At 33.4% G+C, this 16,105-nt stretch overlaps 1 protein-coding gene across 1 annotated transcript in view; it reads left to right on the top strand.

Moving 5' to 3' along the window:
- The window catches only part of LOC134853453 (uncharacterized), a 216,532-nt gene that overhangs the window by 182,637 nt on the left and 17,790 nt on the right, over positions 1-16,105 (top strand). Inside the window, exons 12-15 of the mRNA XM_063869452.1 lie at positions 1,709-1,864; positions 3,453-3,685; positions 4,108-4,358; positions 9,740-10,022. Coding sequence (XP_063725522.1) covers positions 1,709-1,864; positions 3,453-3,685; positions 4,108-4,358; positions 9,740-10,022 — 923 coding nt within the window. The remainder of the gene's footprint in view (positions 1-1,708; positions 1,865-3,452; positions 3,686-4,107; positions 4,359-9,739; positions 10,023-16,105) is intronic.

Consider the following 16,105-nt stretch of genomic DNA (forward strand, 5'->3'; position numbering starts at 1 on the left):
AAAAATAAAAATGTCGAAACTCAAAAAATTTAAGATCATAATTTTTCAATCAAAAATTTTCGACAATCAGTTTTTTCTTTGGTTTATTGGCACTGTTCAACTGGCTGTTTATTACGTGCTGTAATTCGAAACCTTAGATATTTTTTCTTATGGATACTGATGACTGTAAAGTTGTCTGGTTTCCCTTAAATTTTTGACAATTTTTCTGATATTGGTTGCTTTTCAAATCTCAATTGAAGTTAAATGTAACTGAATATGACATCGAAAGAATTGGAACAGGGCCCGATTTTAGTGAAAATATTATTTTCCAAACAAAAAGTAAATTGAAAATTTTCCAAAAAAAAATCAAAATTTAATAAGTCCATTGGCTGCAGCCGATCCTAACTGTTCGATTTGGCTGACTTTTGCCGCAGAAAGGAGGGCACGCTTGGCTGTTCGGATTTGCCCAGTCCGGCTAAAGTCACGCTTGCTCTGAGCGCTTGTAGCTTGAATAGGTAGGAGAAGCCGGGCGACACGGGCGAGGTGGGGGTACTCCGACTCTGCTCCTTTTCAGAATTTCAAAAAGCTTTTCTTAACAACCATCTTTGATGTCGCGTCAAAGATGACTGTTAAAAAAGACTTTTTTAAATTTTTAAATGAAATGAAAAAAGTTTTTCAGTTTGATCAAAGCATCTTTTAACTTTGTTTTTCGCATTGTGAAAATTCAGTTTTTGGAACTAAAATGACTTTTGTGAAATCATATTTATAATGAAATCATTCGCGTTAAATCAATATGTCAGATTTACAGAAAAAAATACTACCACATTTTCATTGATTGGGAAGAGAACTCATCACACAACTGCTTACGATATGTTTAGATTTCAACAGCCTATCTGATTTACATAATGTTTCCAACGCGATGATAATAGTTACAAACCTCGAAAGATTTTATTCGCTAAAACACAAAAATCATTCCAAACCGTTTTCAGATGGGAATTGGTAAAATTGCTCTAGCTGGATATTCTTTTTATTAGACAACTGTAGTTGAATATGATTGGTTTACTAAAATTGTAAGCTTTCGTTCTTTCTTTTTATCACACCACGCACAAAAATTGACACAAAAATTTATTAAAGTAACACAAAAACGAATCTAAATTTTTGTTTCATATTTGTAAATGCGGTCGGAACACTTTTGCACAAGCAATTGACTATCCTTGCTTAAAATTATCATTGACTTGGTTAGCCAGAAAGATTTTTTGGCCATATATTTTCCATAGAGGTATTTTGTGTTTTTAGCAATCTTCAATAGATTCCTTGTAAGGAATTGTATGATAAGCATTTTCAGTCTAATAGATGTCAATTTGCAAAAATAACTCAACAATCACGCTAAATATATCACACCAAGGGGCGGATCTAGGATTTTCTCGAGGAGGGGGGCAGATTTTCAAAAATTTTCGAAATTTTGTCGACCTTTTTTTAGGTCGACCAAATTGGTTTTCCGAGAGCTCTCCAAAGCATTAAAAAGTCCCTTTTTTAGCCAAAGTTTCTGCGCCGCAGGCATAAATTTGAAAAAACAGGCCAAAAGGGCGTCACACCCCAAGGGGGTCAAACTAGGAGAACTTGTTAGATCATTTTGAGTCATTGTATATTTTTGATTATTCAACTGAATTAAAACTTCTATAATATAATATATATTAATTTGATATTATTTCAACAGTTTTGTTTCAAGGCGACGACTGCGGCACATCTAACAAAGAGTGCAAACTTAACCTATGTGAGAATGGGGGCAAGTGTCTCACTTTGGGCTTCGTGTCCCCCCAACACCATGAGGGGTTTGTCTGTGAGTGTCCCAAGGAGTTCTACGGATCCAAGTGCCAACATCTCAGTGAGTTGAATAATTTCTCAATTTTAATTCTTGTATTTTAACATCTGTTGTAATTGATGGGCATTTGTCCTATTATACGGCCCAAAAAACTGACCCTTGCTTAAGAAGTTTGCTCATAATGCTCGATTCGGATTGGTACGAACTAATATCAAAGAAAATAAATCTCAGCGTTTTTAATTGAAACAGATAGTTTTGGGCCAATAGTTTTGGGCCGCAAAATAGAAAAGATCGAAACTGATGTTTTGACCAACTCGAAAGTATGTGTCGACCCTGAGTTTGACCATAGGGCCGTCTCGGCCTGGTAATTTTGTTCGAGTTCTGACATGTGTTCGACCCGACCCGACTCGGTAGAAACATAATAAGGAAATTTTGACCAGGGTAGATTCACCTTTAATTAATTAGCTCATGCGTGCAGGTTTTCAGTCACTTGCTTATTTTCGAAACTTAAAAAATTGCCAAAATCTTGGCGTTCAATACCTGGTCCATAGCAAAAAAAAATCCTTCCCGATAGCCAGCCTTGGACTCTTAGAAGAGCAGGCAATCATTAAAAGTGGTTATTTCCCTGGCCTTACCTGGCTCAAGGATTGGCTCCGTGGATGGACTTCCAGTAACCGGTCTATGCTTCTAAAAACATGCCACATTATTTTTTTTATTCTTTGTAAAATTCAAAATACTATACACGCTGAAGGTGTCTGAATCGATATTTAGAGAAGGTTAAGTTAAATTAGATTTAATATCAATTGAAATATTCTTAATGTGAAGCATCATTAGCAGAAAAAATCTCCGGGTTGACAACAAAAGCAGTCAATTTCTTACAATTTTCATTTATGGAAAAAAGCTTTCCATACAATTCCATACTTTCACATAGAAGAAAAAAAATGGATAAAAACAGCATAAATCAGCAATTTTTCCATTAATGAAACTGTATGACTGCATTTTTTTCCACAAATGGAATTGTGTGACAAGTAGTTTTTCCATAAATGAAAATTGTATGACTGCTTTTGTTGTCAACCCCGGATTTTCTCTGCTAATGATGCTTCATATCAGTGATGTTTCAATTGATATTAAATCTAATTTATTTTAACCTTTTCTAAATAGACACCTTCAGTGTGTTAACTAGTTCGAATTTTGCGAAGCTTTTTTCTGAGAATTAAAAATCTCTTGGCATGCTTTTTGGAGCTAATCCCAGCATCTTCCTATTATTATCATTACTTCAACTGTTTCCAGGAACCTAACATTTTTTAAATGTTAATTAGAAATCAATAATCATAAATTAATTATGAATTTTATTGTTACTATTACTGCAACTGATCGCAGGAGCCTAATTATTATAAATGTTAATTAAAAACTAGTTATTATGGTTATTGTTTTTTATGAACATTATTATCATTACTTAGAATAGTCCAGTTCTAGACGCAAAAAAAACGCCCTTGAGTCGCAAAAAAACAGCTTAGCTCAACAAAATAACACTGTCTGGAGTGTGTGAAGATAATACAAATGGACTATCCTCGACAGGACTGTTAAGGCCTACTGATAGCTCTTCTGCGATTCGCAGGAACTACATTATTATTACTTCAACTGTTTCCAGGAACCTGTGCTGCAACCCCTCCTCTCGACATGAAATCAATCGGGGCACTCCGATGGCCCCAGACACCTGCAGGCAACACATCCAGAATAGTCTGTCCATATGGATCCAGACGTCCAGGGGGAGCAGAGGCCATCGAGACCGGATTTGCTTCTCGAGTCTGTATGATTAGAGAGTCCCCCCACAGGCATATTGAAGTGACATGGGGGGAAGTGAACGCGAAGTACTGCCAAAATGTGAGTTTTTCTTTAACTTATTACCGAATTTTGTATAAATTATTTATTAAATAACTTCTCACCTTAGATTTTGCTTAATAAATTTTTTTTGAGGCAAACATTGCTTTTTTAATTGAAAACTCTATATTTTAACAAAAGTTCAGACGTTTATAGTATCAATAAAAAAATTTTAAAAAAAGATAATTCCTCTATGCAATAAAAAGAACGAAGAGTTTGCAATGAGTGTCCGCATTCGTGTTCCTATCTTTTCGAAAAAGCCCAGTCTGGCGCATTTTTTTTGAACAAAAATGGAACCTAGCTGCCAATTTTTTTTTTGTATTTAGATTGGGTTGTGAAGTTTTTTTTGTTGGAGAGACTCAAAAATTCCTCCGCAGCCCAAAAAATGAAGAAAAAACATTTTAGAAAAAATAATTTTGTTCTAGGAGCCGAAAACTCTGAGAGATGCAAACAGCATAATTGACGACATGGTGAAAACAGTGACTGAAACAATCCCAGAAGAAATTTCCACTGACTTAATTCGATACACAGCCCAAGTATTGCATAATCTCTTAGCTGCATTTACTCTCACGGACAGAAAGAGTGCACAGAAACATGTGCAGTTAGTGAACAGTCTGATGGCTGCAGAACCCGAAGTGATTTTTGAGGCGGAAGCGAACTACTCGACTAGCCGAACGTTAGTGATTCTAATTCGGAAATCACTTCTTTTTTTAAGTTTTATAATCTAAAATCACTTAAATTTCTCATTGCTCTAATTCTGCAAACTTTATGAGTTGGCTCACTTAAATTTTAAAACTAAATGCGTAGGTACTATTGTTGTCGGATTATTTTGCTTATTTTTACAGTCTTGGCAAAAAAAGTTAGAACTCTGAGATTTTAACTGATGAGATGAACAAAATTGTTCTGCAACAGTTCTGTACATTTTAACTTTTTCTCTGCGCCTATTTCTGATCCAGTAGCGAATTTAGGAGTGCAGACACACTAAAAACCCACCCCCCTCCCTCCCTCCCCCACCGCCCCGCCCCAGCCTTCAGGGTTTCGACCCCCTGTCTATTTTTTGTCAAAACTTTCCAAAAAGTGTCTAAAAATGCTTTTGTTGCCTAAAAATGCACTTTGTGGCTTGTTTTTCAATAAATTGCCTACCGCGGAAATTTTATGTTAAAAATAGGGTCATTATAGTGTTCTGGGAGTTCCTGGAAAATCAATTTATTCGACAAAATTTTTGAAAATCCTCCATCGAAAAAACCCTAGATCCACTCCCAGTTGTGATCCATGTGATTTTTTGACAAATGAATAGTGAAAAAACTGTTTGAAAAGGTCTAAAGAACCAACAGAAGCTTGAAGCTTCGCGCTTAGAAGAGTTTTTGGGAAGCTAAAGTTCTTAGCTAGGTTTTCATTTGGTTTCTGGCATGAACAAAAATTTAAAAAAATACATATTAGGCCCTCGCTAAACTCTTACGGTTTCTGCGACGAGCTTTGAAAAGGTGGCCAACCAGGGCTGAGAAAACAACTAGATCCTTTTAAATAGGCTCATCCATCATCATCAAAACTTAACCAATTGTCATCACAATTAGCGACAGAGAAAACGATTGCAAAGATTGTTTTAAAGAGTCGATGAACGTAATTCAGATTCTTATATCAGGCTATATCATTTTAAAATTTTTTCAGGCTCAAGTTTACTTTTTCGTTGTTTGAATTTTCATTCCTTTTTAATTTCAGCTCATTTATTTTTCGAAAGGAAGGTGAACTCGACTATCGAACAGCGGAAGTGTAAATGTAACGTGATCCGTTTTTTCACAAATTTTCCAAAAAAGCCTGTGCTGAGTTTAAAAGATTTCCTCGCAATTGAACTTCTTTAATTTGAGCAATCTTCAGTGATACAATCAGGGGTCGATCCAAACTTTCTTTTCTCGAGAAGGTGGCGGATTTTCAAAAAAAAACGAAAAAAAGTGAAAAAAAGTAATTCAAAAACATGCTAACAGCTCTCCGAGTTTTCTCGACAATTTTTCTTCGATGCTCAGCCATGACTTTTGTCTTACTTTTTGAGCATTGTACCTAATGCTCTGAATATCTGATTTGTAGTAAACACGTCTTAAAAAATCAACCCTTTAAATTTGCCAATACTTCTTTGTTCCTCTCACTCTATAACAAGTAAAAAGAAAATAATACTTCAAAAACATGCGACAGGTACTGAGCCAGAAACGTTTTGAAGGTTTCAGAGTGTTTATTTGGGGTCAGAATAACAATAAACGATTAATTGCTTGGAAAACTTTGTTTTTTAGACGCATTTTTATCTTAGAGCGAATCAACTTAATTATTATGATTGAATTCCTTTTACAAAACCGGATAATTTTTATTTTTTTCCTGTCCATATCGAATCATTTTACATTAGGCTCGTCAGTAGTTTTAAAAGCAACCAAAAATAATTTTGAAAGAAGATCTTTTTCAAAAAAAATAATTTTGTTTTTGTTAATTTGTGTTATTGCAAGGATAGCTGTAGCCCGAAACTTCAAAGCAACTTACGCAACGACCGCGAAAGTATTCCAGATTTTTTTCTCTTTTTATTGGCGTGACTTTTTAAATTTGTATTCGTGTTGAAAGTCGAGTGGAAATTAGGCTCTTTATTGGCAATTGAGAAACTAAAAATTGGAAAGCTAAAAAATGGGCAGAGTAATTTGATCCTTTTCTAAATAATCTTTTCAAAACTACTGTTCTCCCGTCTAATTGATTCGATGTGGAAGCTTAGTGTTTTCCCGGAGTCTTGATTACCAATTGCATCCTTCCTTTTTCTGAATGGGGTTTGTGTTTAGTTTCCTTTTTTAACACTTAATGAGCACATTTTCTTGGTAGATCAGTATTAACACAATCGGTACGAAAATCAATTTCACTCAATTTGTTGAAAACATGTTTTATATTGACTTTCTCAGTATAATGACATCCTCAGCCAAAATGCACACACAGTTCAAGCGTTGCGTTCAGATATATATATCTGAACGCAACAATTTACAAGCTAATTTTGCTAAATTTCCTGAATGGCCTTGAAACCTTTGTTTGGAAGAAATGAACGTTCGCGATAAAAAATAATGTTTATTGAAACAGACTGAAGTTGTTTTTGGTCAGCAGCCATTTCAAAGCTGAAAACTGTTTTCATTCGAGTTCTAAATTTTTATAATCTAATAATTAAGAGCCGATGAACGTACTGATATTTCTTATATTGATCGCGATAAATTTCTTTCGATTTTTAGAAAAAGTCTTAAAAAATGGTGCAGGCTCTATTTTTTGCCAGTTGACTTTTGATTTTATTTAAGTTCAGCTCTTTATCTTTGTTAAGAGAAAAGTTAACTCCATTATCGATTAGAAAAAGTGTAAAGGTCAGAAGAAACGTGATTGACTTCTAGTTTCGAAAGTGAATTTCAATTTCCGGATTTCCCAGTGAAACATTTTTTTTCTTTTGATCCGTTTTTTCAGATTTGGGTATATTATCAAAAAATTGTCTGTCATAAAATGTTCTAGAAATTCAAAAAGTTTTAAGGCCATCTCTTCAAATTTGAAAAATTTATATGTTTGCTTACGTTCAAGGACTCTTTTCCAATTGTTTGTTAGCTATATTCACCAATAATTAAAACTGGGTCCTGAAAGTGGATTTTAATGTTAGATTTCACAGCGGAACTAAATTTTTACCTATTAATCCAGTTTTCTTACGTTCGTTTCAATTTGTCAAAAAGGTGTCCACAAAAACTATTTCTGAACTTCGATAGTTTTAAAGCCATCTTTTTTCCTCTGAATTTGGAAAGTGACGATTTTTCCAAAACACGAGGTCAGCTTTCTTGTTTCCTTGCGTTCATTGGCTTTTTTCCAATTGTCTGTCGGCTATGTTTGTATGCAATAATTGAATACAGTTGTGAATTTGTTTTCAGCTTGAATTTTTTAGCAGTAGCTTAAATGCAAAATTTAATAAAGTCAAATTGATTCCCTCGCTGTTATTTAAAAAAAAACTTTTTTATTTATTATTTTTTTGAAACTACTGTTTCAGCTTTGAGTACAATTTTTTTTATCGTTAACCGGATTTTTCATTAGTTTCTTTTTTCGGATAGTTCTACTTATTGCAATGAAAAATTTGAAGTTTATTGCAAAATTCTTCTAATTGTGAGCCCATTGATAGATGGGTAGCTGAAATTCTAAAAAAATTGTCACAAAATAGCAGATGTAAAAACAGAAAACTTTTGATTTTTCCTTCATCGGGTCAACCTGAACAGGTTTCATCTTGAGTCCTATTAAATAATTATAAAAAATGTTTTGATTTTAAATATGAACATTCTGTCTTAAAACCATCGATCGCTGTTTGGGTTTTGAATAACAAATTAATGGCTATACCTCCAACTACTCTATTGATATATTTTTGGTAAAATGCTAGCCCCTGATTGTTCTTCCGAATATTAATTTTTTAGTCTGCAAACAAAATATAACAAGTAGAAAGGAAGTCACCTGACAGAAACTTTTTTTAGTTTTGCGTTCTTCAGATGCTTTATAATTTTGCACCTGTTTTAAGAAAAGTTTTCATCTCGCATCATATATCTAAAAAGTTATTGAAAATTATAACTGCGTTGTTTCGCTTTTCTCGAAGTTAAAAATAATCATAATAATAAGGATGATGATAATCATGATAATAATAATCACAATAATAAAATTAATAACAATCATAATAACCATAATAATCAAAAAAAGTTGTGTCCAAACGATATCTGGTAACAGATCTATTTATAAAAAATTGCAAAGGCAAATTGGAATAGTTTGGGAATAAAAATATAATTCACAGTTAATTTCGACTAAGTACCAATTTGAGCTCAATCCATGTTTTCTAGTTTCTTTTTCAAAATTTAATACAATCAATTGAATTCATTCAAAAAGCAACAACTATTTGATTCAAAAGATTCATAAGTATATTTACAACCAGGGGCGGATTTAGGGGGGGGGGGCGGGGGTTGGGCTATTGGCCTTTTCCTCAGGGATTTGACCCCCTGCCGACCCAAAGGGTCCCCCCTTTGATACTTTTCAGAAATCCATTTTTTGCCGACCGATCCTAAAATTTTTTTAAAGGCGCCTTTGGCGCCAATATATACTAACTTTGAGGAGGAGCGCGCGCCAAAAAAAACGCGATTTTTTTGTCAAAATTTTTCAAAAAGTGCCCAAAAACGGGCTTTTTTGGCTGTTTTTTCAAAAATTTGCCTGCGGCGCACAAAATTTTGCCAAAACAGGGGCAAAACAGTGCTTTGGGAGAGCTCAAAAAATCAATTTGGTCGACCTAAAAAAAAAGGTCGTCAAAATTTTCGATTTTTTTTTGAAAATCCGCCCCCCCCCCCCCCTCGAGAAAATCCTAGATCCGCCCCTGTTTACAACCGGCTGCTAGCTTAAAAAATCAAATAAGTATTGTTGCATTTTTTGACGGAAAGACAAATCTTTGCGTTGTATATTTTTTATTGAAATTCAGGCACTCAAATTATCAACTTTTTGGCAAAAAAATCAGTATCATTTTAAAAATACTGCTTCGCCCAACGCAAATTTTAACTCAAGCATAAAATGTTCACCTGCAATTTGTTTTTGTAAAGCTACATTTGAAAATAAATTTTTCTCTATTTTTTGAGATTTCTTAGCAAATTCATCCGGCTCAAAAATTATTTCGAATTGAATAGCGGCTCGCTTTAAATGAAATTATAGACGCGAAATACATTTTTTATTAGACCCTGTACAAGGAAAAAATTGTAGTTTTTCAGTTTGTTGTTTGAGTCCCTCTCATTAAAGCTTAAAAGAAAAATATTCCAAACAGGTTAAAGAGCAGTCAGATTTTTCAAGCACTGAACTAATTTAAACTTTGCAACTTTTTCATCTGATTTACAGTAATCGTTATAATAAATTGTTTCAAAATGAGGTCAATACACAAACAAATTTAGAAACATGGAAATCTTCAACAATAACGTCACTTGAGAGCGCCATAACTCTGCTAAATAGCCTTGTTTCAGATGTCTCAGAACGAGAATAATGAAGAGTTATTTCATTTAGAATTGTGTCCGACTTGGAAGACTTGGCGCGTCGTTTCGTCATGGCCACCGAAGAAAGAGCCCATCAAGTGTACTCAATAGTCAACAATAATTCCCCCTCTCAAACCTCTTCCTCCTTCTCGCCCTCTAGCGGTAGCTCTGAAGTAGTAGGAGGAGGGAGTAGTACTGAATTGGCCAATCACAGACGAGTGTTGATTCTGGAGGGGGAGTTGGTGTGTATTGTGATCATCACTCAAGACGCTCTTTTAGCCCAACAGGAGGGGATGAGTTACACGTTTAAAGATGTGAGTGTCTAATTATCTGCAAAAAATCAAATTTGATTATGAACTACATGTGAAGACTTTTAGAAAAAAACGCTAGAAAAGCCACACGTCTTTAATAAGTTCGCTAATTTTTTTTCGTTAGGTGACACTTGAAAGAACTTGAAAAACAATAAGTGGGGTAATTTCAATTGAAATTACCCCACTTATTATTTTTCAAGTTTTTTTTAAGTGTCAACTAACGAAAGAAATTGGGAAACTTATTTAAGACATGTGGCTTTTCTGTCGTTTTTTTCGGAAAGTCTTCAAATGTATAGTTCATAATCAAATTTGATTTTTTAGCGGTTAGATTTTTGATTTCTTTGAAAGTTCAGTTCAGATTCGTTTGCTCACACGAACTCAAATTGGCTCTTCCAGTTTCCCCCCTTTTCAAAATACCGAGTTTTATGTTTGATTTACGTGTTATTATGGCTAAATGCGTGATGTTACGCTGTAAATTATGAAGAACAAATCTGTTCACAATTGTTGATTTGTTCACCACGCCAAATATCATTGCATTATGATAACGCTAAATAAGCTTTTCAAAACTGAATTTGAAAGGAGGGGGAAACTGGAAAAGAGCCCTCAAATTAAGTTCTCGCCGGCACCAAGCACCCATGGATCATAATCGATTATATTGTCATTATATGGTCAGTATCTATAAACTTACAAAATAATCGATCATAATTCATTAAGAATGGATTATAATCATAATATTTTTATGTCAATATAAACCATTACAGTCTATTATAATCCATTAAAAATGGATTACAATCGTTATATTTTTTATGCCAATTTAATCCATAATAATCAATTATATTCAATTAAAATGAATTTTTTTGAGAGGTTAATCATGAAAGTTTTTCAAAACTCTCTCATTTCCTGTTTAGTTCAGTTGCATAAATTGTTGCATTTCATAAAATATTTCATAAAACTGTTTAGTGCTATTTACTGCAGTTTCATAAAATGTTACATTTTACAATAATTTTTTTTGTCACTACTTTTAAATTCATCTCAGTTTACACCCCTTTTACTTTACCCCCCCCCCCCCCCCCCCACCCCTCGTTCACACCCTCTTCCCTGCCAGTTTAACACAAGCATCATTTGTTCACCCCCTTTATGGTTGAACATGAGGGGATTATTTATTGGTAGACTTTGGGGGAGGGGGTTAATGATTGACAAACCCCCCCCCCCCCCCAGTTTACCCAACCCCTCCCCCCAGTTTACCCCCGCCCCCAGTCCCCCAGTTTACCCTCTCTCCACTTAGTTGGGGAGGAGGTTAAAAAATATTTGAGGGGATGACGTTGAGACATGGCATTTAAAAAAAGACATGCCATACATTTTGCAAATTTCTTGTAAATTTTGCAAAATTTCTGCAAAAGTAATCGAATTTAGTTCAAAAAATATAATCGATTATAATCGATTATAATGAATTATAATGGATTTTCATCTCAAAAATTATCGACTATATTGTATTTTTTTGGCAAAAAATCTATTTACCTGCCAAAATTAAAGGATAATATTCAATTATAATTGACTATGAAGGATCATATTTTTGTTTTCAAAATTAATCGAGTCTAATGGCAATATAATCAAATTCATCGCCTGAATTTTACATCTGTAATGGATTATAATGGATTTTTTTGTCTCGGGAATCCATTATAACTGATTACAACCCATGAGCGCTCGGTGCGGTTGAATGGTGAAATCGCAAATGGCGCAAAAAGAACGTGACAAAGATTGCAGCGAAACAACAACGATGCTATTATCTAAAGCAATTGAAAAATAGAGTAAGCTGTTAAAACTAAAACAAAATTAACCTATTTATTCCAAGAGATTGCTAGAATTCTAATTGGCGATCTCAGAGATAGGTTCGAGTCCTGTCACCCGTGAATGAGCAAACTGTGTCACGAGTTGTACAAAATGGTTGTTTGTTACAAGTTTTGGCTTTTTAAAATATTAAACTGGTTGTTCAGATTTTGATCTTTCTTTCACGAAAACATTGTAATTGCACCTATTTTGAAAGAAAAAAATACCAGAAATTGTTTCCAGCGAAAATTTTTAGATAGCGTTTAAGTACATGAATTTGAACAATCGGTTGTTCACATTCAGTAGTGAATCTAGTTGCTTTTTATTAAGTTTGCAATAACTAACTTGCTTTTAAAATAGTTGTTAAATCCTAAATAAATCTAAACGGTTTGATTACAATGTCTACTAATAGGCAAAGCTGCACTTAGCAAAACAGAATTGAGAGAAAAGCAAAAATCACCTTTAACAGAACCAAAATTAAGGAATTACTTGAAACCTAATATTTTGAAGGTCTCGCGTGTGCTTCATGTCGGCTTGTCACTATTCAATCACTAACCACCAATAAGAGTGACAGACAAATGTTATTAAGTTGCCTCCCGTACTGAAAATCTTGAGATTGAAATCATTTTAAATCGATTTTTTTACTGATAATATACTGCATGAAAATCGGTAGAAAATAATATCGTTTTCATTGCCTAAAAACTGATTTAAATCGATTAACATGCTTTTTAGCAAGGCAGTGAAATTCATCAAATTTTCAGCGAAAGTGATATTTTGTAACTAGTCTTTTTGATTCAAAAGGAAAACATTTTCGGGTTTTGCAAATCTAAGGGCTCCCGCGGATCAAAAACGTATTCAAGCACAATTTTCTCAATTGTAATTTTCAAGATTCTATGCGCAATAATGTTAAGTAAATTACATATAAGTGAAAAACTCACTTTACAACAAAATTTATTCATTTTTGGTGCAGAAAATATATATGTTAATTATCTTGTAAATTTTCAGACCAAACATCAACACGAATTTAAAATGAAAAGCATAACGTATAATTTGACTACCATTTTCTACTTTTTTTGATAAACGAGAAAATCTCGCTATAAACCGACAGCTTATACCATCTGTATAAAATGAGTATCCAAAAAAGTTAACATCAATCAATTTAAGCAGATTTATAATGATTTTTTTGTAACTCGAAAGACATGGAAATGAAACTAAAAAAGAGTGACAAATGGATTTATATTGATTTAAAATTGATTAAAATCGATTATTTCAGCTACATTTTTACAAACCAAATAGATTTTGAATCGAAACAAATAATTTTTTTTAAATCATCGCTACATTATGTGTATAACACCGATTGCAATTCATTTCTTGTCAGCCCGGGCAATTTTATGAAGCAAAAATACCACTAAATAATTATTTTATTCAACCAAAAATGTCATAAAGAACCCAATTTTTTTATTTTCTATTTGTGCGAGCATATTGATCCTAGTCCAAACCAAAAATCAAATTGAAATCTGTGGGCACACAAATTCAAGTTTTGCTACATTTGAAATTTATTTATCAAATTTTTTTCTAAACAGTAATCATTTGGCGACAATTCATAAGGTTATTGAAAGACTTAGAGCATACATTTACAACTTTTTGACCAAAAAAAAATCATTTTTTATTAAGCGTTCAGTCACATTATCTTGGTCAGAAAATTTAAAAATACGCATCAAATAAAGCTTTTGTTTTTGCATCCATTGTGAAAAATGCAGCCTGCTGTAAGCCTATTTATTCAGTATTTTTTTCAATAATTTATTTAATCTACGTCTATTGACGCTTACAGATGTCCTTGAACTTTTATTTTGTTTGTTTTCAATTAAAATTACTTTTTTCTAAAGCTGATAAAAGAAAATCAATTTCATCATGATCCAACAGTTTTATATTGTGTTTTCTTCTTTTTTAATTTCTTCACGAATTTTTTCAAGCTTAAAATTACACAAAGAACGTACGGTATTAACAATTTCTTTTGCCTTTCGTCATTTTGTTTTATCAAGCTTAATTTTCATCCCACTCTAATTTAACCCTGAATCCCGTCTAGGCTTTGTCTGATTTTTCAATGACCGAAGATAATAGGGAAACGAAACCGCTGACCAAATAGCAGAAATAGTCTGCTAAGGTTTTTTTAAATGTTAGTTTGTCATTCAAATATATTATTCGGTCCAATTTTTGAAAATAAATGTTGTTGCCGTAATTTCATTGGCTGAGATTTCAACGAAATATCTTTGAGCTTTTATTTGATTTTAACCCTGAAAAGTTTGATGTCGCTTTGAGAAATATCAACCAGAAGATAATATTACTTTTAAATAGCTGAACAAAAACGGGTTAAGGGTCGAAGTGCCGAAGAGTAAGTTTGCAACTTAGACACGACCAATTGAAAGGAATATTGAAGTTTTTCCAAAACTACAAATATGAGAAAATGGACGCAAATCAGCTGTTTCTAAGTGTGAAAAATGATCGCGGGTTACAATTAATTTTCTGTTGAGCGCTGTTAAGCCCAAATCAACCAGGTTGCGTGTCACATGGCTTAAGTCAATTAAATCTTTGAAAATGTCAAATTGATGGGGGGTGCTTGCTTTTAAACAATTGGAAATACGATCAACCTTTTTCTAATGGGGCCTAGGAAATTAGACGATTAGCAAATTAAATGTGGCCAACAAAAACGAAGTTAGACGTTAAATTATTTTCGGAAAACTAGCCTTTTAGACGGAAAGCAAAGGGCTAACAAAACTTATTGCTTAAGACAAGTTTTCATAACTACAGAAGTAATATATGATCCCATTGCATATCAAAATATTTATCTCAATTGATTTATAGAATGTTAATTTCAAGATTATAAAACATTTTTGAAATGCATAAATTATACAATTGAGGCATGTGAAAATTGCGGCATGTGAGAAGTTGATTTGCATTTAAGAAAGCTGAATGAAAGTTAAATGTGGTCGGTAAACAAGTTTCAGGCACGAACAATACAATTACGTCTAATTCCCCATATTTGTAATTTTGCATCGACGTCTAAATTCGTTTTTGTTTGTCAGGTCTAATTTGCTTTTCGTCTAATTTCCTAGGCCCCAATTTAGACGTCAATGCAAAATTACAAATATGGGAAATTAGACGTAATTGTATTGTTCGTGTCTGAAATTTGTTTACCGAGTACAATTAACTTTGTTCAGCTTTCTTAAATGCAAATCAACTTTTTACAATCTGCATTTTTCACATTCCGCATTTTTCACATGCCTCACTTGTATAATTTACGCATTTCAAAAAAGTTTTTTAATCTTCAAATTAGCATTTTATAAATCAATTGAGATAAATATTTTGATGTGCAATGGGATCATATATTATTTTTGTAATTATGAAAACTTGTTTTAAGCAATAAGTTTTGTTAGCCCTTTGCTTTCCGTCTAAAATGCTAGTTTTGCAAAAACAATTTAACGTCTAAATTCGCTTTTGTTGGTCACGTCTAATTTGCTTATCGTCTAATTTCCTGATTTCCTACTTTCCTGTTAACCGAAAAAAAAGCTAAAAAGATCTAATTTTCGACAAAAAATATGTGTCAGAGTCCTTACATGGTTATTTTTTGTGCCTGCTCCCCGCGTCTCTTTCAAGACACTTATTAATTGCTGCTGTTTTTGGTTATTTACTAGAGTTTTAATTACAGAACGAATAGCCAAAAATATATTTTGTTCGCGGATAGCCGATTGCGTTATCAAACACGATTGTTTGATAACTGTTAAACACGGTATAGGCTCAACCGCTGCGCTAACATTCGACAGGAGGGTTATTGTGAGCAAACATCAGGGGGCTATTCTCATGCGCGAAGGACCAATTGGGCAAAAAACTCGTGGGCGAAGGACCGAAAACAAATTTAGCCGAAATTTAATTTTTAAAAAGAATCAATTGCCATGCAAAAAAAATGAATTAGATGAAGCAATATTTTGCTTTTTTCATAACAAAACCCTTGGAATATAAAATATGTCCCAATTCTGCGGCGGTCAGTGACAGATTGAAAATTTTGCATGTTTCTGCCATTTTTACATTCGGCCAATATCAATATTAGGTCCCTGGAAATGCTTACTTTCTTTCAGATTTTCACGCTTTCTTTCCAAATTTTAGATTAATAAAATCTGATTGGCTGAAATCTGATTCGATCATTCCTTCGCGTATGAGAGATTCCACCAAACATCAGTGCTTTGCCATTCATTTGGACGGGA

The sequence above is a fragment of the Symsagittifera roscoffensis genome, chromosome 8, assembly GCF_963678635.1.
Source record: "Symsagittifera roscoffensis chromosome 8, txSymRosc1.1, whole genome shotgun sequence".
NCBI classification, from domain to species: domain Eukaryota; kingdom Metazoa; phylum Xenacoelomorpha; order Acoela; family Convolutidae; genus Symsagittifera; species Symsagittifera roscoffensis.